This window comes from Copadichromis virginalis, linkage group LG11 (assembly GCF_057382275.1).
Source record: "Copadichromis virginalis isolate Kocher_CV1m ecotype Utaka linkage group LG11, C_Virginalis_male_GT1.1, whole genome shotgun sequence".
NCBI lineage: Eukaryota > Metazoa > Chordata > Actinopteri > Cichliformes > Cichlidae > Copadichromis > Copadichromis virginalis.
The window spans coordinates 23,400,171-23,427,745 of NC_140628.1; the positions used below are offsets into that span (position 1 = coordinate 23,400,171).

General features: G+C 41.3%; 1 protein-coding gene across 1 annotated transcript; it reads right to left on the reverse strand.

The window, feature by feature from the left end:
• On the reverse strand, nucleotides 1-22,846 carry atp8b2 (ATPase phospholipid transporting 8B2). The gene is made up of 29 exons (XM_085473864.1): nucleotides 22,174-22,846; nucleotides 18,213-18,271; nucleotides 18,001-18,114; nucleotides 16,701-16,799; nucleotides 16,562-16,623; nucleotides 16,357-16,429; nucleotides 15,921-15,991; nucleotides 15,728-15,807; nucleotides 15,082-15,240; nucleotides 14,915-15,003; nucleotides 14,524-14,720; nucleotides 12,752-12,872; nucleotides 12,580-12,667; nucleotides 12,454-12,488; nucleotides 12,207-12,366; nucleotides 11,905-12,093; nucleotides 10,874-10,989; nucleotides 10,444-10,608; nucleotides 9,937-10,048; nucleotides 9,293-9,398; nucleotides 8,236-8,494; nucleotides 7,896-8,079; nucleotides 5,432-5,655; nucleotides 5,262-5,345; nucleotides 4,586-4,831; nucleotides 3,298-3,436; nucleotides 2,838-2,968; nucleotides 1,440-2,042; nucleotides 1-1,298 (listed from the first exon to the last, which is right to left on the reverse strand). The coding sequence occupies exons 1-29, from the start codon at nucleotides 22,283-22,285 to the stop codon at nucleotides 1,200-1,202; spliced, it is 4,176 nt and encodes a 1,391-aa protein (XP_085329990.1). The 5' UTR covers nucleotides 22,286-22,846; the 3' UTR covers nucleotides 1-1,199.
• Nucleotides 22,847-27,575: the final 4,729 nt, after the last annotated feature.

The following is a 27,575-nucleotide window of genomic DNA, read 5'->3' on the forward strand; positions in this document are numbered from 1 at the left end:
TGAAAGACAAATCAGATTTTTATTCAATATCATTCACATCCACACTTCCACAGAGACCTGCCTCCTGCTAAAACTGTACAGTACATTCATTTAGACCAGATTTTGCAGATCACGTGAGCTGTGTTTCAACTGCCTGTTGCTGACCGTAGTACAGAGAGATGTCCAAGAGCAGGTCAGTGTTCCTTTGGTTACCCTATTTAATGATTATCCAAGTCTGAGGTGCATCAACACTTGGATTAGTGGAGGGGTGGAAAAAATAAAAGAAAAAAGGGGGCGATATCTTGGCTTTGTTAAGGCATGATTGTCCACAAACAACTTCCTTTCTTTAATTCATGAACAAAAATGAATATAAAGCACTTTACTGGAGTATATGGTACAGTACGGATAAGCACTACTGTTCACAATGACAACAATCATGATTAGGAATTTAACAAATCACTTTTTTTTTTTAAATTTATTTTTCTTCTACCTTTTCTTTTCTGCAGAACTGGCCTAAAGTGAAGTCTTTCCATTCTGTTCTTACGTCTGCGTTACATCAGAGGCACATTAACATGATCTGGCCTTTGTTAGACCAAAAAAAAGGCCTAGCTTTAAATCACACATAAACACATCAATGTGATGCAAAAAAAGCAAATGTGGGAAGAGTTACAGTATAACAAGTAAGAACTAAACAAAACAGACCTTTGGGAGAATACTTTAAATTAAAATACCATTCTCATTGAGAACCTTTGCAGATAATACAGCTTGCACTTCACTGGTTAAAACTGTTATGATTCTGCTTGCTCATTCGTCTCATTACTGAGAGGCGCTGAGTGGCTTAGTTGTGAGTGAGGCTTGTGAAATAAGCAGAAACAATCTTTCAAAGGCTACTTTGACATTTGCTTCTGCACCTGCTTCTGTCCCTCAGTTATGTACTGTAAATCTCAAGCATTCATTAACATAACCACCACACACTGTGCGCTCAAATATCTCACCAGTAAATCTTAATTTATGGCTGAGAAAGTTCATGTCATAAGACGATATGTCGCTTCCTGCAGAGATCCGGATGTAACTGATGCATTTTGAGACACTGTGCGGGTAAAGTTTTTTTTATTTAAATAACAGTCTTTGTGTTCTCTCCAGAAAAGCACACAGTGTGTACAGTTTGTGTGTCTGGTACACGCAGTAAATATAGAATTCATCCATCAGATGTTTACGTTTCACTTAATCTGGTTGTTTTCCTTGGCAATAGAGGTTGGGCCTGGACTGTTGGATGAACTGGCACGAGATGCAATAACCTTCCAACCAAACAGAGCTTCCTGTTGGACAAAGAAAGAAAGGTTATGTTTTAGCTTGGTGTTAGAAGAGTTGCATCACACAGATATAAAAGTGCTAGTGTGTATTGTTGCATTTGTTATATAACTGTTGTGTTACTGCTACATCATAAAACCTCAAATGACCTGCACGGTCCCCAGAGAAAGGGTCCAGCCTCCAGGTGAGTCTCCCCCCTGGGACTTTGCTGCTGTGGGGGTTAAAACGCCAGAACTGGTGGCCTGAGCTGAAACTTGAGACGCAGGAGCTTCTGCATCTGGTGCCAAAGCTGGTAAGGTTTGTGTGACTGAAGCAGGGATCATCTGTGTGTTCTGAGCTGGTGCCGCAACTGTTTCCTCTTCGATCGGTGTTTCTTGAGAGCCGCCCAGAATAGACGAAGAGTTTGAAAGTGGTGGAACCGACACAGAGATGAAACTGGGTGCTGGGCTGCACTCCCCTGAGGTGCTGGGGGGAGTGTGAGTATGCTTCTTCCTGCGGAGCGTGTCAATCCAGCTGGAGCTATGTCTGGAGGCAAAGGATGCCAGGGCCAGAGACGAGAGCCTCATATTTTTCCCTGATGTGATTAGCTCTCCAAAGCCTTCCTGATGGGCGAAGGCATAGCCGGATCTCCTTGAACCACCACGGGCGCCCAGACGGCCCTCTGACACACTGCCGGTACCACGCCAAGCGCTTCCAGTGTTACGACCTGGCGGCTTTCGTCTCTTCTGCCGCACCAGCTGAGTGTAACGAACCTGGAGAACGATGAGACAGGAAATGGGACATCGTTTCAGCTTATAGGAACACGGCTAGTTCACCATAGCCGCACAAATAAGATCATCCAAAAATAAAAATAAAAACCAAAACAAAAAAAATTCCCCCAAAACAAAACAAAAACTCAAACTAATATTTACGCCATTTGACAACAAAATAAAAACTGAAAGTTTCAGTGAAACTTTCAGTTTTAGGACTTCTAAACCATCACATTTTTTCAAACTTTTATGCATCCTGCCTTATTTTTAGTCTTTGTAGTCTTTGCATCTATCCAGCAGTTCATCAAACTATTTCTGCTGCTTTTAAACTCATGTTTTAGGTCATCGAAACCCAGAACATTTTGCACTTAACTCAAAATTAACCTCATCATAAAAAAAATCTGTAATAGTGACTGTTGAGAAACTACATGCAAATCAAAGCAGGAACTTCTTCACAACATCTTGACATCGGCTTCGGTTGGATGCACGGCTAAGCTCAAGACATAACGTCTGATAAAGCCACACACTTATGTTGGATGAATTTACTGAAAGCAAGTCATGACATTAGGGGAAACTGATTAGGTCAATATTTGCAGGGTATTAAAGTGCACTGTGACGGTTAGCAATTAGTCCCGACCACCCCACACAAAGACACACAAAGATAAAATGTTTTTACACATGCAGTTAATCATTGCACAGAGTTCAAACTGACGTTCTAGAAAGACTGTAAAGCATGTTGCAAGGAAGAAGATGGAGACATCAGTGTTAGAAACGCTGTGTTTTTGTGTGTTTTCTCACCGTGTCTGAGAGCTGAGGTTTGAGGTCCAGCTTGAGGAAGCGGAACGCCAAAACTGGAACTATGCATATTGCTGTTGCCAGTGCAATCGTTAACCACACGACTGGCTGCAATAATGTGCTCTGGGCACTACCTGCACTTACAAACAGACAGAGAACAGACAAATGTGTTTTAGACATGTCTTGCTTTTCACTGTGTACACATGATTATTATTATTATCTCCAACAGTAATGCATTTGGTGCAATGAAGTGATATCAGATTATACAAAATCAATCTATTCTCAGTACTGAAACTTACTTGTGTTTAGTTTTTAGACTCACAAAATAGATTTTCATTACAAAAAAGTATGTAAATTATGGATGAAAACAAATCGGTGTTGGCAGAATGATATCGGCTAAGAAGAATTGCAGTATTTGATTTGCTGGTACACATGTGGCTGAGAAATGGGAGCAGGGACGAACCTACAAAGTGGAACTGATTAGGAAAGATCCTGAAGAGGGTCTGACTGTGCAGAGCAAACATGATGATGAAATAGGAGCCCAGAGAGCCCCACACAAACACATGGTTGAACACTGTCCAGAAGCCGGTATCGAGAACAATCTACAAACACAGACATGCAAACAAAACAAAAAGAATAAACCCCCAGAAAACAGCAGATGCTCACAGTTAATATGCCACTCCTGAACAATTAATTGTTATACAACGCTGAGCTTGCCACTTCCCTGCATTTCTTTATATTTTGCTAGTAAAATGGGAAACAGGTGCAGTGGTTTATTGAAATCTGTGCAAATATACATGGAAATACAGGATATAAGCATTAATACACAATTCTAATGAGTTTGAAAATTAATATTGTGTATGACCATCTTTAATCTTCATCTCAGCCTGAGCTCTCTTAGACAAGCTTTCTTGTAATTTCTTTAAGTAGTCTTCAGGAATATTTCTCCAGGATTCTTTAAGTAGAGCCTCAAAGCTCTACTTTGGATCTTGGCTTCCTTTTGTTCTGTTCTCTGTCGACATGATCCCACAATCCTTCAGTAATGTTGAGATCTGAGCTCTGGGGAGGCCAGTCTTTTTAGGTGCACCTTTACTGCATTCCCAGTGTCTTTGGGATCACTGTCATGCTGAAAAATGAAGCTGTTGCCAATCAGATGCTTTCCCGATGATACTGCATGGCGGGTCAAAATCTGATGGGACTTTTCTGTGTTTCACCAATTTTGACAAGTTCTCCAACACCACTGGCTGAAATGCTGCTATAAACCATGACAGAGTCTCCACCGTGTTTTATAGATGACTCACTGTTCTCCGTACGTATTGATGATGATTTCAAACAAAAATTTCACATTTGGATTCATCCTTCCATAAAGCCTGATGCCACTGATTATTTTAGTTCAGTTCATGTGTAATTTGGCACACTTCTTCTTAAGGAAGAGAGAGTTTCTCATCCACTGAGACCACCTTTGATGAACAGTAGATGGCTAAACTGCAGCGCCAGATGCATCTCTATTTCTTCACGATGTTATTTTCAATACAAATGAAAAATAAAAACCTTCTCTGAAAGTGATTAAGTACAAAGACTAGATGAGAAGAAACTGGGAATGTAATTTAAAGAAAAACCTCGCAAGACCAGAAATGACAGAACGTCTGGCTCCTTTGAAGTAAAATATAAAGAAATGAGGGGTGGCTCAACACTTTTGCACAGCACTCTGTGAGGCAGTCGCCTGCTTAAAGCACTCTACAGTTCCTCACCTGTACACTGACCACAATAACCAGGGCTGTCGCTGTGGTGACTGCAAAGGTCTGGTAGTCAGCGAGGGGTACTCCGTTGCTCTGAGTGGCATTGGACAGGACAGCATATGGAACAAAAAACAGCACCACTGATGTGTAGATGCCCTGGGCAATGCAGATGAAGAACTCTCTCTTGTTGAAGAGGAGGTTGAGCTGCCCGGGCTCATACAACTTTGGATATTCCAAACTTCTGTGATCAGGAACATCCTGCATTCATAGAGGAAGTGAGATGCTGCATTTACTAAAATAACATTATATAGAAACTACAGCCAAAACTTGTGGCTTGGTGTTCTGAGCAAAATGCTAACATCAGCATGTGAAAACAGTTCCATATTTCATGCTAATCCTGAGTACTGTCACCTCAGTTAAAAGGATGTGGTGTTGAACTTGATTGTCTGGGACCTTTTTGTGTCTGTTCTGGTTTTCTCCCACAATGTGTGCAGTATTTTTAGCCACGGTCCAACAGACTCTGGCCAAAAACGTGTCTTATATGCATTTTTTTAAAATTCACGAGACAGATTTCAAATGCAAAAGAAAATTATTTTCTGATTCATGAAACTTCATGGAGTTTTATAAAAAACGAAATGTAAAATAAAATCTTATGAGAGCTCAATACAAAGGAATAAATGTGAAAGACCTGGTCAAATATCCCCATGGCCAGCACAGGGAGGGAGGTGTAGACAATGTTGAAGAGTGTGATGAAGTACTGATCGTATACGGTCTACAAAAAAAACACACACAAACAGAGTTATAATCATGACTGTAACCCTTTACAGTATGCTTTAATCATAACCTCTACTCTCTGACCTGGGCAGAGAAACCACAGAAGAAGCCAAACCAGAAGTGCACCATGGTGAAGGCAAAGTTCTTGTAGAAGAAGTAGCAGAGGAAACGGCACATACGCAGGTATGACCAGCGGCCGTGGACCAGCAGGAGGCGCTGTAGAAAGCGGAACTGGGAAAAGGAGTAGTCACTGGCTAGCACAGCCTGGATGCCCTCCTGACCTGAGATACCAACTCCAATATGAGCACCTGGAAGCGTGCAGATGAAATGAAAAGACAAATTCAAGAGATTTTTTCCCCCCCCAGTTTTCTATACAGACAGTGCTGGGAAAAAGGATTTGACCCCTTCCTGATGTCTTAGTTTTTATACATATTTGTCACACTTACACGTTTCAGACGATCAAAGAAATTTTACTTTTACTAGACAACTCTAAATCTTTCATTTTTTTGTGTGTTTTTTGAGCCACTCAGAGGTGGACTTGCTGTGTGTTAATTGTCCTGGTGCATAACCCAAGTGAGCCTGAGCTTCAGGGCACGAACTGATGGCTGGAGGTTCTTCTTCAGTAGAGAGCAGAATTTATGCTTCCATGAATTATAGCAAGTCGTCCTGAAGCAGCAAATCAACCCCAGATCACAGTACAACCACCATGTATGATTATTGGTATGATGTCCTTTTTATGAAAAGCTGTGTTCGTTTTATGCCAAAGGCACTCAAACCTTTAAAAAAGTTCAACTTTTGTCTCACCAGTCCACAGAATATTTTCACAAACATCAAGATGTTTTTGATAATTGATGTTTGTGAAACAAGCCTTTGTGTTCTTTTTGGTCACTAGTGGTTTTTTAACTTTTGAATTCACCCATTGATGCCATTTTTGTTGAATCTCTTTCTTATTGCTGAATCACAAACTCTGATCTTAACTGAAGCAAATGAGGCCTGCAGTCTCATATTGAAATTTCTTTGATCCTCTGAAACATGATGAGTGTGACAAATATGCAAAGAACTAAGAAACCAGAATGGGGCAAACACTTATTTGCCCCAGTGTAGACAATGGTAAAAGTTTCACACTGTTTTTTTCTCAGATGTGTATGATATCAATGAGAGGGGAAAACCAAAATGGTGCACTCATCTTTGACACCTCACACGCCTACTGTTCAAACCTTCTGTTTATCAAGGGCAGACAGTCAGAAGAAAGACTGAAATAAAACAACTGTTGCATAAAGGACCAGAGCATAATAATAAATAAATAGGATTATTATAAACTGTGAATAATATAAAGCTACTTGCAGAGTCCAAGAGTAAAGAAATAGAGTACAGGGACATATGGACACAACAGGTTACCTTTAGGCCCTGCTGTCTGTATTTTACACAATCTAATAAGTGAAAACTGTGGCAAAAGCTAACTCTAGCTAATAAAACTTTATCATTTTCTAACGGAGAACCTTTCCTCTCGGTTATGAGCTATAGTTAATGCCATGTTGAATAACTTAGCAACGTTAGCATGCTCATTACCTTCCTGTCGAGAAGACTAATGCCACATAACATTATGTGGAGGAAGAAAGCGGTAGCCAGAAAATGTTTTCACAACTTGGGAACCCAAGGTTCCCACAAACTTCCCACAAACTTCCCACTAACTGCTGGTAACTGATTGGGAAACCAGCATTACCATCAGCAAAACCATAATTCTCAGTTTAACTTGAGTATGTGTTCCATTTTCAATAGCTGGACAAAAAGAGCACAGAAGGGGGAAAAACATTTGATTGTTTCGAGATTTTTAAATCAGAAATTACAGGAAGTGAACCAATCCTTCTCCTCACTGCTGCACTGATTGCATTTCTGTTTTACACTTGCATGCAGATATGTAGACATGATGTACATCCACAGACAAACACACACAGGCTGATGCACTTACAACACACTGATTACAAGACATGCAGAGAAACAGAGCACTGAGGTATTAATAGTTTTCTCTTTTAGTTTGCCTTTAAGCTTAGAAATAAATATTATGAAGCAATGATTGACAGTATAGTTCAGTCTTAGTACAATTATTTGTACAGTGAACAGTTCAAACACAAGCCTCCTTTCTATTAAACACAAATACGTTTTCTTCTAAACATCTTTTCAAAGCTTAACAGGACATATTTGGTGTTTTGGGATTTTAGGAGTGACACTAAAATTAAATGTGACTTCTGTCGATTTGTTTTGTTTGTCGGCGTCACATCCATCTATAAGCAGTGAACAAATAATTTGTAAATAAGGCCTAAAAGAACACTGACAACCAAACCTTTACCTCAGGAGGACTCCTGCAACACAGATTTCCACATGACCTACATCACTACTAGGAACAGCATGCAGATAAACAACTTCTACAGCCGCACTTCTGCTTAGGATTTCCATTGCTTAAAAGTAGACAAGCCACCCAAATGGCTAAACCCAACTTCTCTCTTCTTTTCTGAAAACAATATTTCAGTTACACTTTTGCACAACTCACTTTTGATCATGCTGATGTCATTAGCACCGTCTCCTATAGCCAGTGTGACGGCCTTCTTGCGCTTCTTGATGAGCTCCACCACCTGAGCTTTTTGCAGTGGCGTGACTCTGCAGCAGATGACCGCTTTGCACGCGCACGCTGTCCACACAAACTCTGCCTCCATGTCTGCTTCGAGAGCGTGGGCCTACCACAACACAACGGAGAGAGGTTTTAGACGTTCAGGCGGTAAAAGGAGTCCAAGTTGCTGCTTTGAAGAAAAGTACTTAATGAGAAAGAATTGTTTTTATGTAACTAAGCTTAAATTTCCGTGACAGATATCATGCAGGAGTGTTATTCATACCAGACTGTGACCGTTGATTACGAGGGCAAACTCTCCTGAGATGTTGTCCATTAAGTTAGAGAGAGGCAGAGGAGGAGGAAGGGGAGAGCCATGCAGCTGCTTCCCCACTCCTCCTCCACTTCCACCTGCCGTATCACCTCCTTCTTGTTCTTCTTTGAATCCATTTCCATTGAAACATGGCTCCCTCCATCCCTGCATTCCCTCCTCTTTAACTCCATCTCTGGTACGTGACAGCTCAATCATCCTTTCCCTCGCTCTTCTAGAGAGGAAGACAAACAAAGCCCACATCAACAGTGTCTATCTGCATCACAGAGACATAATTACATGACAACATGATCATGCACAGCAAAAAAAAAAAAGAGATCTGAGTGTGGGATAAGGAATATAGACTCACAAAAGCAAGTACATAGGGGATAGTTGGAAAAGTAACATGGATGTGAAGAAGATTAGTGATAATGGCAGGTTTTATCCTGAGCCTGATATTCCAATATAGGCTCTTTATAACTTGAATAATTGCACTTTCCAAGTGAATTTGAACATTGCACAAAGAACATCAAAAATACCAGTTTAGAGTTCTTCTGTCTTTGAAAGATAATTTTATTCTTTTGCACCATTACACTGGATTTGCTCACTTTCTAAACTGACTTCATAGTTAAGGGGTATGTTGCAATGCTGCTCATATTTAACCTTGTGAGTTCTCAGCCATAATCAGTGATGACTGGAACTCTAACCCTTTGCTATCAGTTCATGTCATGATGATCACTGAAGTCTGGGAAAAATCTCTTTCAATTATTCCTTTTTGCTTTTATCTAAAATGTCAGGGTCATGAATCAGTCCTCACAGGGTGACCTGGATGATTTGACTAGAAATGAGTCAAGAAGCTCTGGTCACTGTCGAGTGATTCTCACAGAGTAGTTGGAACATTTTGCTACCACACCTACCGACTTCAATCATGCATACATTTCTTAGTTTCTGCCCGCCCGTCATCTGGAGTTTGGCATTTGTTCTCGATCCCACAGTGTACAGTCTAGTACAGTGTGCACATAACCAGACTGACCTGAGTTCTTGCCGTACGCTCTGGACGGTGTGGCCACTGATGATGAAAACCTCGGTCATATCATCTGTCAGCATCTTGCAGGAGTAGCCTATGTTTACAGCCGTTTCTGTGTGAAGGAATGGGAGAGGATCTAACAAATACAAGTGCTGTTTCAGTTAAAAGCTATTTGCTAATGTACTGCTCGTCGTTTCGGCTACTTCTCCCTTTGCAGGCATGCCTCTGGCCTTAAACTATAATAGCTGCTGCAGGCACGTCAGTCAACATGTCCCTTTATTTTTCATTCACTGCACTCATTCCTACAGCCTACGGTCCTTTGGTGATGACAGAATACATGATACATTTCCAGAAATTAATTTTTCCAGTGCTAGCCCAGTAAATAGGTTCAGACTACAAAAGCAAGAGGGGTGTAGCAGTACTGTATGTTTACATGAATGACAATACACCCACATAGTCAAGGTGCAAATAGATGCACCGATGCTTAAAGTTTTCAGTTTCAACAACCTCCTCATCACAAGGATGCTGCTCTATAATTAGTTTAAATTTTGCAGATTCTTTTGCGTTTTAAACCCTTGTCTAAACGGTTTAAATGTTTTAAACATGCACACTAAGTTCTGAAAGCTGGTGCAAAACTGTGTGCATCTCACCCTGTTTATCTCCAGTAAGAACCCAGATTTTAATGTTAGCCAGAGAGAGGACAGCAATGGTCTCTGGAACGCCTTCCTGCAGCTTGTCCTCTATAGCAGTGGCACCCAGAAGCTAGAAACACAGGCCGAGAGAGAGAGAAACACAAACAAATAAATTGCATATTTAAGAAAATTTAAGACGGGCTTAAATGCAATTGTTGTGTTAACACTATGAGTAGAAAACCCAAACTCAAAAGCATATGTGTGCTCCAAATATAGAAAGTAAAAGAAAGGAATTTCCCTCGAACTGCTTAAGTTTCAGTGATCCCAACAAGTTCCCCTTGCTCATTGCAACATTTTTACTTTATTTGAACTTTTTACATGAAGGGCAAACGGGCCTACACACACACACACACACACACACACACACACACACACACACACACACACACACACACACACTTGCAATAAATAAGACACATTATCTTGATACAGATTCATACATTATCTGAAAATAAACTCACTGACCATCATATTTTGTTCTACTTCCTCATAAGCTGCTGCCAGTCTATCCTCCCTGCAGTCTGTGGCCTTATCAGCAAAGCGGTGGCTCTCTGACCAGGCCTCCCATTCATCCTCTGACAGGTCCCTGTAGGCCAGAGCCAGGGTCCGTAACCCATCTGCTGCATACTCCTAGCACCAAAAATATACACATAAACATGTAGAAAAACAAAAATATACAGCAGGGACATTAAGAATCACATGACTAAGCATTAAGTAGTGTTGTTTGATGATTTTTAACTTATACTTAATCTAAGAAATGTGTCATGCCATGATGAAGTTGACTGTCTCATTAGGAGAAGGTAAATAAAAATGAAGTGCTGTTAAAAGTTGTTTTAAAGTGTGGAGACTCTAGATGGCAGTGCAGCTCAAGCCATCCGTCCAAGAGCTGACTTACATTGAGGTGGTCTGAAGTAATACTCATTACTTCCTGGTTACAAGGGTGGAGTCTTTCCAACAGAACAGTGTCAGCTCCTTTACAGTAGAGCCGAATCCTGCCCTCTGGGTTACGTACTGAAAATAAAAAAGAGAGAAATGAAGAAAAAATAAATCTCAGCAATTCAGACAATTTTTCCATCACCTTTACAATAACGGAAGAACTCTTCAACAAAGGCCACCGGTAGTCTTTATAATTATGGGTGTATGTGTGTGTCCTCAGAGCCTGGCAGCAGAGGTAAAAGTAATTTATGACCAGAGGTCAAATTTACAGCATATTCATCCATCCATCCATTCATAGCATATTTCAGCTGTAAGGGGTCTAGAGGTGAGATACACCCTACACAGGTCACCAGGTTATTGCAGGGCTGCCACAGAGAGAAGGACAATCATACACGTTCACGGGCAGTCCAGAATCACCAGTTAACCTAACATGCACGTCTTTGGACTGTGGGAGGAAGCCAGAGTAACCCACTTCACACAGAAAGACCAAAAAAACCCCCGAAAACAAAGGTTAAAACCCAGAACTTTTATGCAACAATGTGGCAACAAAGATAAAGATTGCACCACAATGCCATCCTGTACAACAGCACTGTACAGCCATACCAGTTTCTGCTATGGCAAGCTGTTAAGTGATTGTCTTGTGACATTGCACAGATACACGTGGCCCTGAAAGGTCAAATGCACTGCAACTTACGAAAACACAAATAGAAAAATGCTGCAAAAGCGCACAATGCACAATGAAAGTTAAAAAACCCAAATCTCACAAAACAAGACAATAATGTGACGTAAGTGACAGAAACCAAAATATGTGGAGGATTGCACTGAGACACGCTTGAAAGAAGCCAATGATTTATAAGTGTTGTTTTTGCATATTTGTTTCCTTTTCCATTGTGTGCTTTTGTAGAATTGCTGTGCATTTGACCTCTCGGGGCCACCATACACAGGTTTTTTGTAGTTAAATCAGAAGAAAAAGCATGGATTGCTGCATACCTATAACAGACATTCGCTTGCGTATGTTGTTGAAGTCCAGTATGGCGAGCAGCGAGTAGGTGACGGTGCGTCCCATTTCTGTGGTGGTTATCGTCCCAGGTGTTCGGGAGCGAAACACAAAGCCAAAGTTTCGAGCCGCCGTCACTAAAGCGCCCTCGTCTGGAGACTGAGCCTTATAAACCAGCTCTCCTGTGCAGGCAGGTAAAACAGTCGTTAAATATTATACGATAACGAATGAGCAGATGTTGAGTTTTGATGTCATTATTTGCTGTTTTGCAGTTTCTCTCTTTTTTTAAGCTCACCCTCACTTTTCTCCTCACTCATAACGGTGTGACAGAGGGAGAGCAAGCGGAAAAACTCATGAGTGCACGAGTCTCCCACTTTCACTGATTCCAGCAGCTTGTCATCATAGAAGCAGAAGTCTGGGTCCGCCAGCGGGTTGAAGGGACTGAAGTCCAGTCTCTGAAGACAAATGAGTGATAAATAAAATCACAGGTGATAACAGACATGCATGTGATCTATGATTGATCAAAAAATACTCATACGCACCTTTGGCTGAGTTTCCAGTGGGTCTGTTAGATCACCTGACAAACACATCGGCACCACATGTATGAGCTCTGATATACACGTACATACGGTCTCGGCTACATGCACATGTATTGTGTGTGTCCTTACCGTAACTCTGTCCATTGATGGAGCACTTATTGAACGTCATGATGTTCTGAGTGAGCGTTCCAGTCTTGTCACTGAAGATGTATTCAACCTAGGATCATTTTAGGAGTATATAACTACTCAAAGCAAAGCACGATGGATGGATTTGCAGAGTAGAGTGAGTCTGGACACTTACTTGTCCCAGTTCCTCGTTCAGAGTGGTGGTCCTGGCCTCAGCTGCTGTGTTACATTGTGAGCAGAACATCTGTTGGTCCCAGTTAATGAAGTAGCTGTGACCGAGCCTGATCACCTCCACACTGAAGCAGGTGAGGAAAGGGAGAGGTTACAAACTCCGAGCCGTTCACAGTTTAAAATAAATGTAACTAAGTAAGTAACAGAACAAGTAAGCACAGAACAATACAAAGATTTTCTGGCCAAATACATTTGGCATGCAGTCAGTGCAGTTCACTGACTTACTGATTACCAAGGACCAGATCTCTTTGCACACACAGTACGATTGTGTGCATGTAAATACAGAAAAGCATGTAGCGATTTTTGAAAATTACGTTTATACAGCTGTGTGCATGTTCCTCTTTTCTAAATCTCAGTCATTATGAAATTTAAGCATGTGCACAACTCTCATTTCCACTTCTCTGACTGGATATAGACACCAATACTTTCAATACTTGCACTCCTATTTGCACCTGAAGCTGTCTGGAAAACAAAAGACCACAACTGGCTTGACCAGAGGAATGAAGAGAACAAGAAAAAAGAAATGTGGGTTTTGTTTGCCTCACTTCTGGAGACACAAACAGAAGAAAAACTCTTGTAAATGAAAAATAATTGGGGCCATTGTACCACTAGGCACCAGCTTTTTACAGCACTAATATTACCAATGAATGACTGTGATAAGAGGACTGATAAAACCAAGTACACGATAAATTTTCAATGATGTTTGCAAATGGCAAACACTATCTCCAACTGCCGCTTTATATTAATCGCTGTCTAACTAATCTTTATCTCTACTTCCGAGTATTGTGGTTGACTTTCTATGTAAAGTTGGGAACACGCATGGTCACAAGTCCAGTATTATGCAAATTGTTGTGCAACCCATCATTTCTTGATATTTTGAAGTACAGCAATCTATTGACACACAGATTGCAAGATATAAGGAAGAAGTAAAGCTTATAAATGTTTATATGTGTGTGTGTGTGTGTTTAAATCCAGGTATGCTTTAACTGCTTTGGCGGTGTGTTTGGGATCAAGACAGAGCCTCGACTATGTTTTACAGATGGCTGTAGACGCTGTTGTATCTCTCTCTTTACCTCCTGTGAACATCTTGATTTCAACGGTCACTAAACACAAATGTGAAAATTTCATATTTGGATTCATCACTCCATCAGACTTGTTGCCAGTTCTTAAAAATGGCTTCTTAACAGCTGCACTACTATTGAGGCCATTTCTGATGAAGCTTCAGAGAACAGAGAACTGCCTCAGGTCTTTGCTTTGTCTTTTCCAATTCCATAATGACTTTCAGATGCTATTTATCTGTTGTAGATAGTTCGTTTTAGTTGTTGAGGTGTTAGGTTTTGAGTTAGTCTTCATTTTTATGTTTTAATGATTAACAAACACACAAAAACAAGCAGTCCTACGAACATTGTCAGGTACACGGACTGGACTGAAAATGAGTGAAAAAGAAGCTAATGTCCAAAGAAACACTATAAATGATTTTCAGAAAGTCTGGAGCACTTTTGCTCAAGACAATTAAAAAAAGTATGAAGTAAGCCTGAAGTAAGCAAAATATGAGGAAATGAGGGTTGGCTTAAGACTTTTGCACAGTATTCTATCCATGAGGTCCATACATTCTTTCTTTATAAACACCAGTTTATATGTGGGAAGGGCAAACACAGGGTTTTTGTCTGTAAGCATCATTTATATATTCTTATAGAACTATTGCTTTCTTCCTACCTGACATATAGAGAGATAGGCACGACGGTATTAAGAATGATGACGTAGGACCAAAAGGAGAGGAAGGCCGAGAACAGGAAGTTATTCACAGGAGTGTCCCAAGCCAGGTAGCTCTGGAACAAGGACCCCACCTCTTTCTCCCACCCTGCATTACCCACAGCCAGGATCATACCCATGCACACCAGGAAGCCAAATATCTGACAGAAAATGGACACAGGCAAAAAAGTAGAGATTAAATAAATGAATTTTACAGTTAGATCTATAGTCATTTAAGCCTAAGTTAGAACAGAATACATCAGTAGTGTAGATATATGAAACTAAATTCAAGCCAGTGAGATCATGTCCTGAAATAGTTATGAGCTATGAAAATGAGAAGTGTGGGATGTCCTACCCAGAGGACCAGTGTGTTCATCAATCGATCGATACTCGTACGCTTAAACTTGGTGCGACCGCTGTTCTGCATTAGCTTGGTGTCTGGGCCTGGCAAACAGAAACAGGGTAAGACTTGCAACATACAGCAAATGCATTATTTTTCTGTGCAAACATGCACACACCTACCTGCAAAGATGACCAGGCCATAGCAAGCCTCTGTGTTGCGGAGCACGCATCCTCGGAGGAGCATGTTCTGATTGGTCAGGCTGTATTTCTTCTCTCTCCAGTACAGAGTCCCGGAAAAACGATCCAGCTTGTTGTTGGGAGGCTCACACACCACCTCTCCTTCAAACAAAGAAGAGTGTGGACAAGCAAACACACAAATGTAAATTAGATGCTCATTCATAGTCATCTGAATCCAGTCACTGCTATGTTTTTAGAATTGAATTAATCACCCGGATGACATCACGCTGTTGTCGTGCACCTGAACACGTGCACAGAGGGAGGATCACACACCTTTTGTAAGCTGATGTGAGGCAAAACGTGAGCAGATTTGCTGCAGTAATGCATTTTCCCGAGCAGGTGAGGAGTGTGTGGGTGTGATGTGCTGACACAGTGATGCGGTGGCTGTGTGATAGGCTGCCATTCACTGGTGGTGGAGCCGTACAGAAAGTGTGTGTCTCTGTTTGTGTGTATGTGTGAATTTTAGTGTGAAATGTGCATTAGCATGATTGAGAAAACATTTGATTCAAGCTTCCTGGTGCATGCTGAAGACCGTTAATCCTTATTCTGCAATGCAAAAAGACAAAACAAGTTTCTCCTCCTAACTCACCGTCAAATGAAGCCAAGTTGTTCGGGTCTCCAAGTTCAGATGTCACTGACACAGACTGACGCACCTTCATATTGGTCTCTCTGCAAGATAAAACCACACACAGCAGTTTAGATGTAGTGTTGCGTTCCTTCTGCAGATTTTAGGTTTTTTTTGGTCACGCGAACAGATGTTGAGGTGCAGCGTGTTTTCTGACCCGTCTAGCTCGGCTGTCTCGATGTAACAGAGACCATGAGGTTCAGTGCTAGACAACAGGAGCAGGTCAGCCTGAAAATGGATACAACAGCTGAGATTAGCATCAGCACGGTCAACATGGACTGAACTAGAAAAGCGCTGATGACACAGCAACGACTGTTTGCATCTATTACAGCTACAAGAAAAGGCAGAATAATTGCAACTGAAAGCATGTTAGTGATTAAATGTAGCACTTCTAATGAGGCACATAATGCATTACAATCCATTTAGCATCAGAGCTTGTGGTCTACTGAAAGCTATTATGATCAAACAGAGGTCTAAAAACACGAGAAGATGCTGGTGCTGAACACTAAGCTGGTGTAATGGTGGATAAATGGGCCTTTTTGGACTACTGATCACTATGTTTTCTTTTGTTTCTGTGCTGGGTGCACACTTACTGCCACAAACTGGTTGTTTTCCAGTTTAATAATATCACCCACTCGAACATTCATCCACTTTTCATTTTGAAGCCTGGAAGAGCAAAACGAAGAGAAACAGTAAAAAAAAAAAAAAAGTAACGGATGCTGCTCTATTTTAAGAAACCTCTTAAATCAAGAGATGGGTAAAATCTGAACAGGTAAGTTGTGAGATGTAATGACTCACGAGCCACGGATGAGGACCTGAGACTGACGATTGTTCACTTGGTTGTCGCTCTTGTGACGAAACTGGAGATGACAAAAGGTAACGTGTAGTAGAAATACAGACTCGTATCTGTGCCTGTGGTGCATGAAAACATACTCACGTAGTCATCCGTGGCATCCTTTACTGCAGTGATGCTCAGCACCAGAGCTAAAGGCACGATGGTGGTGAACCAGGAGAGGGAGGAGATCTGAGGTATCAACTAAACACAGGGAGACAAAGCTTATTATGCAAATTACTTTTAAAATGGAACACAAAGGCAGTGTAAGATAAAGAGATAGCTACGTCTAACCCCAGCCACATCAAAGACAGCTTGTTATGATGGTGAGTGTACCTGATGGTACAAAATCGTGGTGAGACAGTACCAAGGAGGCAAAAACAACAAAGCTACAGTACACTGGTTTGTTTGGGTAGTTTTAAAATAAGCATTTGTTCAATAATAGACCCCTAACTTTACCAGAGTGTTAGGAACCAAACCTTGCTTTTAGTTGAACTATAACATAATATAACATTTTGGGGCTTTGAAATGAGTTTAAAGGAGCTGAGGGGGTATGATTTCATTTTATATAGCAAGGTTTAAGATTGCAACTAACTCAATATCTCTAGCCTAATGAACAGGAGAACTTACAGTGGCTTCTAAAAATGCAAAAACATAAAAGAATTAACAGCAGCTCTGTTAGCCTGGACTTAAAATCAGCATCCTCACTGCCCCACAGTCACGTGCTAATGATGTGCAGGTTTCCCTGCATATCATTTGATTGCACACTCATTTACTATTATTTAAAATATTGATAATTGATAACATGCCATCACTACAATCATACAGTACAGTACCAAAGTATTGCACGTAATGAAATTTTGCTGCTGGTGTGCAGAAAAAGTTCCAAGGATCAGCCTCTGGCACGTGTGTTTTTCTGGCTTTATTGTGACAGGAAAGCTAGAGGAGAGAACAGGGGGAAGTGGCCTTGGGCCTCTGGTCTGGCCTTACAGCATATAGTTTGCCTCATTCACACAATGAGCTAACTGTGTGTATGAATTTTCATGTTACTCCATCCACTAGACATTATGACATAATCAAGAGGCATTTGTTGCCAGTGAAATGTGTTTGAAATGATTTGTTATGAAATAACTGATCTCATATTCCGCATTGATGTTTTTTTTTCATCATATTCTCAAGTGCAGGAAACTGTGAGGCTCACTACTTCCCTGAAAGTCTTTTATTAATAGCTTATTTTCCATTTCTACAACAGATTAGATCAGCCATTTGGAATTTGAATGTACCAATATTCATCTAATTTTGTACCACCAAACTTTAACTAACAGTTACTGATCACGGTCCTTTAAGGGCGTTAACTAGAAAATCATGTGCCCCTTATGCCTCCTGTCTGTCTTTGATTTCTCACCTGTAGTATGAGCAGGAAAAGAAAGTAGGTGTTGGCTACTTCCTGGAACTGCTCAAACAGATTGACGGGCAGAAACGTGATGATGTTGTACTTGGATGTCATGATGCAGTTACTCTGGAGGATTAGGAGAGAAGAAAATACCTCTCAGTTAAATTGCTTTACGAGTATAAATATTTTGAATATGTACAATAGAAAACAGCAAACTCTCTTACGGCATACTGAAACTTTTCGTTGTACTCTCTGTCATTGGCTCTGACCCTTCTCTCCTCCTCTGCGGAAACACAGCACACAAGATGAGTCATTAAGGCATCAAAACAAACACATGCAGTAAGTCTGCATAAGGACGAATTTTTAGCATGTTTGGCAAACTGCAGAGTTTAAAAATGTCGGCACTATTCACAGCTTCCTAAAACCTGGAAACAAAAGAGAGGGAATCAAGCAGTGAAATCCAGACGTTTATTGTCATATACACCCCAAAACACAGTGGTTACACTGAGCAATGATTGTTTTACTTTGTGAGTTGCCCTCACAGTAAAATAAATAACTACACTAAAAGAAAAGAAAAGAGTAATAAGCATAGAAAAACAAATAAGATGAATGAAGTAGTATGAACAGAAGGTTTGATTGTGGTTAGAATATAAAGTACAAGATACTTATGGATGCTATCTTACTTACTAATGGTAATGGACATTCAGAATGTATGAGTGTTATTATATAATACTGTATTATATTGTGTGCAATTGCAGTTGTACAGGTCAGTATGGAAGAAAATAGCCGGCAGTGTTGAAGCATGTATTCATACATCAGTGACTGTGCTGTGCATTGGTTGAGTGTAATAGATACAGAGTGTCAGGCAGGAGGCATGCAAAACCAATAAGCAGGCCAATCATCGCTGATGTTTCGTTAGCTGCTACTACTCTTTGTTATTAACCAGATGTGCAGTTGTGGCCAGATACACGCAACCAAACATGAGTGTGCGTGCAAAAGTTTAGGCACCGATAAAGGCAGATCATAGTATAGTCTCCAAGTTTCAGAGAGTAAAATTAAGACCGTTTCTTTTTCCTGTGCTCAATCTCTTGTGCACCCCTCCTCCTGACCTTGCACTTTATCCTATTGCTGTTTTTAGGTTTCTGTTATGCTGATGCAAAGTAGTTTGGGAGTTCCCCTCCTCATCTTCCTCCAACACCAGTCGCTTCTCTTCTAATATTAATGATGTGGCTTTTAAAATGAAATGACTGGTCATTTTGAACAGGGCTGCACACACACACACACACCAAAGTAATAATATCCAAGACCAAGCGCATGTTTTGTGCACGAAAGCACAGTCCTTAGCATACTTTTGACAGATTTGTGAAAGGCAGTGAGGTGCCACAGGAAGGGACATCACACAACAGAAACCGATAGGCTATAATCAAATGCCGGCACATAAACAAAGACGCTGTGGTTTCCTGTGTTTCTGCAGCACAGTGAAGCTTTCGCACTGCTCATAACCTACATCTTTGTCCCTGCTGTATTCAGCTTCACCAAAAGAGACAGAGGCCACTTAAAGTGATCCCATTAGAGCTGCACTTTACCGTCAGATTATAAGACAGATCTGATGTGACAGATTAGCTCTGGTTGGCTTTAGACCAGTCAGGGTGGTTTTAGTCAATTTAGAAAAACACGTTACGTCCACTTATTGCTGATGGTGTTGAGTGAGACTGACAATGAGAGGGACACTAGCAGAAATGATTACATCATTGTTTGTTATGTTGATAAAATATTGGCATATTTAAATGTATTTTGCTCCGGTTTATTAAAAAGAGGTCAGTTCACAACTACGGTCACCTCATGGTGCTTTACATTGTAAAGCAAAGACCATACAACATTATAGAAATAACCCCAACAATGCAATAATTTCCGGTAAAGTGCTTGTTAGGCTGGCAACTCCCTGTTACCACATAGAGACCTCAAGCAGAACCACGCTCAGTGAAGAGTAACTATCTGCCAGGACCGGAAAAAGAAGGCCGAGAAAACAAAAGCATGGTCAAAATTTGTTGCACAGTGCCCTGAAAAAGTATTTGCCCCTTCCCGATTTCTTTTTTAATATATTTGTCTATCTAACATTCAACAATTTGGGGGTTCAGTATCTCACTCAAAAAGTGCAGGATTGAACCACTGCCCTTCTGATTAATAGACAACCTGCACTACCTCCTGAGCCAAAGCCACAAAACCAGATTGAGATATTTTTGCGTGACTTGTAAAAGATTGCACATGCTGGAAAACCATCCAGTGCGACTAAATTAAAACAATTCTACGAAGAAGAGTGGACCAAAATTCCTCCACAGTGATGTTAACGCAAGTAAATACAAAACTGTAGTCGTTAACTTTGTTCATTATTAAAATTAGTTTGTATGATCCAAAGCATGTAAGTGTGACAAAGCCCCCAGGAAGAGGCAAATTGTTTTTCATTGTTTCCAAAAGCAAGTGAGTTACTTTTGTTTTTAATATTCCTATCTGTCATTGTGGCTGTTGTTGAGTAGCACGATTTATTAGAAAAAAATCTAAATAGTTACATAAGAAAAATTGTTTTAGGCATCAACTTCTCTTTCTTGGAGTTTCTATCTGACAGATGTGAGATTTCTGGGTGCATGCAAAAAGCTGTGAATGTGATTGTGCACAATCCACAAACTTTTCCAATCCCTCTGGCATTTCTCCTCTTAAGACGAAGGTCATCGTGCTGTTTTCTGAGACAAATGTCCACCAGAGAGATCTGTCTGACGTGCAGTGCCAAGCCTGGTGGGAAAAGCCAAGATCCTTGTGCCAGCTAAGCACCAATGTGAAGTCAGGACCAGCCTGTGTCTGTCCCAGCCACTGCTGTGCAAGCTGAACACCTCAGCCTAAATGCATGAGCATCTTTAACAAACTGCTCAGTAAGTGTTTAATGTCTCTGACAACTTCAAGGGCATTAGAAGCCCTGACGCAAGCTGCATACCATACAGTAAACCTGCGTGAATCTATAAAGCTCCATTACGGAGAAACTTTCAGTGGCAGCCTTACTCCCAGCATAAGGTTTCCATAAAGGGCTGAGACACAAACGAGTTAATATATATTGATTTAAACTAAAATAACTAATGTCATATAGAAAGAGTAACTGTAACCTAATACAAAAGCACTAATTTTGTTTCATCTACCTTCCTGTCTCTTTAACACTGTCTCTGCTCATGGCTAGACATGTGAGGACACAATCTCCTTACGTCTCCACAAGCGACACACTCGCACAACAGATTTAGTGCAGATTGAATTCGGAACAATAACGACCACAGTCATTCAATGTGAATTGCAGTACGGGAAGCACTAATGTCCCTGCCACAACTAAAACTAAGTCAGGGTCAGATCAGACTGCAGAGAAGTGAGCATCACTCACAGTGGCTGATCTAATTAGGTGAAAAGGGGATAGCGGAGTCGTGTGCAGCCCAGCAAGCGCATACGGTGATCTAATTTGCTGGAAAAAAATGCTAGTGACACAGTCAGAGAATGATGGAGTGGAGGTCAAATGAAGGTGCACATCCAGGGTGATTTGAGATAGTTAACCTAAGGAATAAGAATACAGATGGAGCAGTGCAGAGGAGGGCTGGTGCCTGAAAGATTGATCAGGGACTCACGCAGCAGAGACACGAACATCAGCCACATATTTAGACCGGATCCAAGCAAAACTCTGGTGTTTGGCATGATTCACTGTCAGCATGATTCACTGTCAGCACGAAACACCGGAAAACAGCTGAGATTAAGCAACTAGTTTAAGGCTGTTGGGGTCAACTCCAAAAGATACAGACTGAAGTGTGAAATCAGAAGAACAACAGATATCTCTCTGTTATTAAATCTTAGGAGAATGCTGATGTGTAAAAACCTGAACAGTCATTGATGACACAAAGTGCTACAGTGCAAAAAACCCCAAACAAACCAACTAGGTCTGTGATGCAGAGATGTAATATGACACATATGCAAAAGAGAGTGAGAGAGAGATGAAGCAGCAGGAATGAGACTTGGACTCAGATGGGATGAAGATGAGAGATGATATTTATTAGGAAACAAATAAATAAATAGTTTGCACGATGAACAGCCTCCTGGCGGTGAAGATAGTAAAGACTTCTTCCCAACTTCAGCCTTAATTTTCCCCGCACAGACTCGTACCTGTCCGCCTCTTTTTCGATTTTCTTCCATCCAGTCCTCTCTTTTTCTTTCCTTGCAGGGGGAAAAGAACGACTGGAAACCATTTCTCCGGGATGTCTTTGAGCACTGTCATCTTAAATTTCTTTAAGTCACAGTGTGATGATTTTTTTTCCTTAAATCGCTGGCTATGCGCTGTTTCAGTAACAAGTCACAGCCACATCTGACCGTCACGTCTCCGCAAGGACGCGCGCACGAAGCTCCGGCCCCAGCTCAGTCAAGTTAGATTAGAGACTCAGTCCCAGTCCCAGCCTCTGCTGCTTATTGCTCCATCCCCTCCCCCAAAATATACACACGTGCACGCGATGTCCACCCCTTGCTGATTCGTCTTCCTCCTTCCGCGGGATCAGTGATGTCATCTTTTTTTCTAATTAGGAAAATAAAGCGCAGGGCTCGGACCTGTATTTTCTGTGAACATCGTGCTTTATGTCAGCCTCATTCGAAACATAAACACTGATGATGTGTAGGCATTACGCAATCTCAAAGGCGAGAGGCGTTACCATGGAAGCCGCATCACCACGGGTCCTACAGCCGAAACTGGTCGCCATTTTGGATCTAAAGTCGTTTTTTCGTGTGTGGAGTCCAATTGTCGTTTGGAGCCAAAATGTCCGGTGCAGGAGCTCAGTGTCCTGCGTGATCCTAACGTTAGAAGGTGTGCCGCAGTGGGAAGGGCCAGACAGGTGCCCGGGCACGTGCTGAGCGGCGATCCTCGTGTTGAGGCTGAGGCTCTCCCTGATCTATATGTGAAGCATGAGCCTAAGAAACCAAAACAAAGCACTGCGGGGGGCGAACAGGCAACTTCCTCTACAAACAGCAGGTTGTTTTGGCACATGAAGAGTTAGTTTACACCTATCAGAACTGATTTGACGGGGCAGGAATTATGGATGGGGACTGATGACGGCAAGGTACAACAATGACATTATGGCAGTCTCTTTAATGACCTGCAATGCATCACTGATGAAACCACTTCACTTTGATCAGCATCTGCAGGCGTCCTGTATTCAGAGATCACGAGCTCTGATTTGACTTTTTCTTTTCAGAGATAAGCGCACACAGATCGTGTGAAGGCTTAGGGAAAGATAGATAAAAGCACGGCTAATACTTCTGTATGACTCTGAGTGTGATTGGGGGAATGAGACTGCAGTAGAAAGTGATTTGAGAGCTCAAATTGAATAGAAAGGCAGTATATAAATACCATAGTCCACTTACCACCTAATCAATGATGGCAATTCATTAATTAATTTATTCATTCAACATTAGTCAGGTTTTTACCGTGCGTAAACCTCGTGTTTCACCTGTACCTAATCTCTATTCTTTTCTTGTATTCTAATAATTAGCATTTTCTGCTTACACCAGTGCCTCTTCTCCAAACGAGCATCAACTGCAGTCAAAACACACGCTTTACGAAACCGTCAGACTGTGAGAACAGAGAACTTTTCTCATTTCTCACTTTCTATAATCTGTCCCTCCTAGTCTCCCCTTTCCTCTGTCGTCTTGCTTCTGGCCCTGAAATCCATGTCAGTGCACCTCACTGAAGGACGTCTCAGCTCCTAAAATGCATCTGGAGGACTGAGGAGAGAGGAGGCTTGCCAGGAAAGATGTATCCTTTGCAGGAGCGCTTTATAAAAGCGGTGTCACACAGCTGGAATATATGCAACAAACTCTACAGTCCTTTCAGTCCATACGCCGTTCAGTTATTTAACTGTGTGATCAAACTTTCAGGCCTTCACAGTTTGTGTGGGTTTGATTAAAAATCTTTTCACATTGGGTTACGGCTCCAGAATGTCTCATTTTGTTAAAGTGCTCTCTCTCCCTTGCCTCCTCTGTTCATCTTTCTGATGGGAAGGACCAAGATGAGAGGAAATGAGAATGCAGGAAATGAGAAATGAGAAAAGGGGACAATATGACTTGTTTGGAGATCCTTTGTTAGTGTTCACTAGCTTGAACTAGTACTCTGGTTCTGTGCGGACTTAGCACATACCTGAGACACTTGGCCTTTTCCCAATTACTTTTTTGAGGTCTGAAAAGTGACTTCTCATGGCTAAAATGCCTCTCGGTGCTTGGAGCCTGAGTCAGGCATTACCATACATCTACATCAATGCCACACACACAAAAGTCAGGTTTAAGAATGTTATTCCCAAGTGTTTGTTTTTTTTAACATCTATCCAGTTCAGGGTCGAGAGGCTGGGAGCCTATTCCAGCTGATGCAGGGCAAGGTATATCCTGGACAGGTTGCCAGTCTATTGCAGGGCTAACAACCATTCACACCTACAGCCATATTTATAACCCCACAGTAACCAAACTAGAACATTACTACTATATAGATAGATTCTTTATTGTCATTGTGCAGCTTGTACAATGAAAGTCTTTTCGATGGCAGTCTTTCTCACAGCAGCGTATAGAACAAATAAAATTACTAGACAACAAGACAATAAATACCAGGAGAGAGTCCGTACTGGTACAGCGATAACATGCGAAGTCCACACACAAAGCAACCAATGTGCTGCCCCACCGGGTTTAAGAGCAATCAGTAAGCTATAAATAACTTATATAGTTAATTTAGTAATAATTTGGAAACCTCCTTTGTTTTATTAACCACAGAAGCATTCAATGATACTGTCAAACGATGTAAAACAAGTTGTGGCAGATGGATCCCCCAATCTGAGCCTGGTTCTGCTGCAGGTTTCTTCCTGTTTAAAGGGAGTTTTTCCTTCCCACTCTCTCCAAGTACTTACTCAGAAGGGGTTGTCTGACTGTTGGGATTTCTCTCTATTATTTTAGGGTCTTTACCTTACAATATAAAGTCATTTGAGTCAACTGTTATTGTGATTTGGTGAAATATAAACAAAATTGAATTGAACTGAAGGCTAAAGCTGTGTTCGGCCAGTGTTTGTAAAAACTTCTATCTTTCAGTCATTTCCATCTGGTTGTTTTAGAGCCCCCACCCTCCCCTCCAGAGAACTGGTGTCATAATACATTGTCTGTCTGGGAATCTGCAGATGAGCTTCAGTAATAAGTGCTGTTTAATACATTATGATAGTCTGAAATGTATTGAATGTTTGTTTTCCAGCATATTGTTTCTGCCTGTAGATAAATATGTGAATGCATTCTTGCTATCGAGCAGCATGCATCACACCTTCCATGTCTACGTTGTCATTTGGTTAACTGCATTTCTCATTGTCAAGCCACACTGGATGAAACTAGTTTAACTGCAGATGTGATTAATGTACTGACCTGGGGGAGGCCTCTTTCTGAACATCTCCACTCTGCTGGCGTCCTTCTGCTCTGGCCCATGGGACTGTCTGCCAAGGGAAAGAAGGGAGGTGGGTGAGACTGAGGAGGATACAGGGGAGACTACAGAGCTGACCGTCTACAGAGCACGAGCAGGAAAAAAAAGTGAAATGGGAGCCATAAAAATGTGATTGTGCGTGGAAGGGAAATAGCTTTTTCAGTTTCAAGCCAAACCACGGCCAGGTGATGCAACCTACTTACTGTAATGTTTCTTTTTTTTTTCTTTTCACAGCTTTGCCCTCCCATTTAGACAGTGAAAATCAGTCGAGCATTAAAACCACTGCACAACACGACACACACACACACACACACACACACACACACACACACACACACACACACACACACACACACACACACACACACACACACCAGGCTCTCTCTGGTCTCTTTTGAGCCATAACGAGGATGTGACATTCAACAGAGAGCTGCATCTGTCTCTGTAGCACACTGTCTCTGGTGGCTGGGGCCAGATCCACTGTCAGCCTCTCCCTATAGTGGATCAAAGAGAGTAATGGAGCAGCATTTTTTGCATGCATAGCACAGTTAAGCATCTTCTCTTCTCTCCTGTCATCATTTATGCTGACCTATTAATATCACACACCTCACTGCTTTTATTCACTCATTTGCCACAGCTAAGTACATAGGCTAAAAGGCATGACAGGTGAGGCATTATAATCTTTGCCTTGCCTTTGTTGTGGATACTACAAGATACACACAATATGACAGTCAGGGATAGCTGACTGGGAGCCAGGATCTAATCAATACTCCTGAGAAAGAGCTGCTTTGTTTTTCTCCATGTGAGCTGAGCTGATCAGTTTTCAGCTAGAGTTCCCAACATTATCTCTCAGCCTGACGTACAGTCCCCTTTTTCCATGTCCTCTGCTCACTTTCCACCCTATATATACCACCCATTTATAATTCTAACAGGTACTAATGAGTGAGAGTGTTTGCCATGTTCTTGCACATCTCTCCACAAACATGCACACACACACACACTCTCCATCTGTGAGTGGCATCTTCTATAACCCACAGGACCCAAGAAATGCCATTATGAAATAACGCTGGCAGCCAGGGGAGTGAGGGCACAGTAAATATCCAAACACCTTTCTTGGCCTCTGAGCAGAATTCCTTTCTTTGCTCCTGCTGGATTTAGGCTGATGTATTAGAGGATTTGAAGCTCGGAAATTCATTATTACGCTATTTTACAGTGTTGTTAATCACCTAAAAAGCTAAAACTTGAGATACAGCAGGATAATAACTCAGCCTGCTGGGATGTAATTAGGGAAATGGTCAGAAGGGACCTGCTAGGTTCAATTTGATCCATGCTATAGAACAGATTTTACAGTTCTTTTCAATAATGTATTGCAATCACTTATTTTTCTATAGCTGCATGCAAGCCTGCTGAAATAAATCTCAAGATCACCACTTTCACGTCACAACTTTCGTAAGGAAGCCCAGAACATGAAACCGAAACAGCAAAAGATTAAAAGATAACTAACAAAGTTAGGTTATTATGCAATGAGCCTGCTAACAGACCAGGCTATATATTTCCTGAGGCAAAATTAAATGACTTGGTTTTTCCTCGTGTCTTGTAGGCGGTGCATCGCTTTGAAATGATCTGCTCCCAGTATGTGCTATAGTCCCCGTGCCTCCTCTACACATGGTCACATCAAAGCATTCTGCAGGCAAAGCACTGGCACCGCTATAGCACACCTTACGCACATGAAATCTGCATTATGTTCTATCACAGTAATGTTACAAACACCACAAAGCTGCCTTTTATTAACAATGTCATCAGGAAGCCAACAAAGTGGAACACTTTCAGAGTTAAACCAGCATACACTTGATGTTCTGATAACAGGCTGTGCAGGCTGTAACCTTCTTTTACACAATGCCTGTCTGATTCAACACCATTATAAGACTAATCTGTTTGATACCATAATAAATACTAACTTGCTAATAACATGTTGCGCTGTCTACTGACAATGCAATCTGTTCAAAGAAAAAGCAACAACACTGCTGTATGCCACTGAGGCAACTTCCAGAAGGAATAAAAAGCACAGCATTGGTTT

Coding starts and splice junctions, on each gene's coding strand:
- atp8b2 (XM_085473864.1), bottom strand. CDS start 22,285: ATGACAGTGCTCAAAGACATCCCGGAGAAATGGTTTCCAGTCGTTCTT. Junction 3,437..4,585: donor TTATTGTGGTCAGTGTACAG/GTGAGGAACTGT, acceptor CTGTGTTTGTAG/ATTGTTCTCGATACCGGCTT. Junction 2,969..3,297: donor TAATCAGTTCCACTTTGTAG/GTTCGTCCCTGC, acceptor TTGTAAGTGCAG/GTAGTGCCCAGAGCACATTA.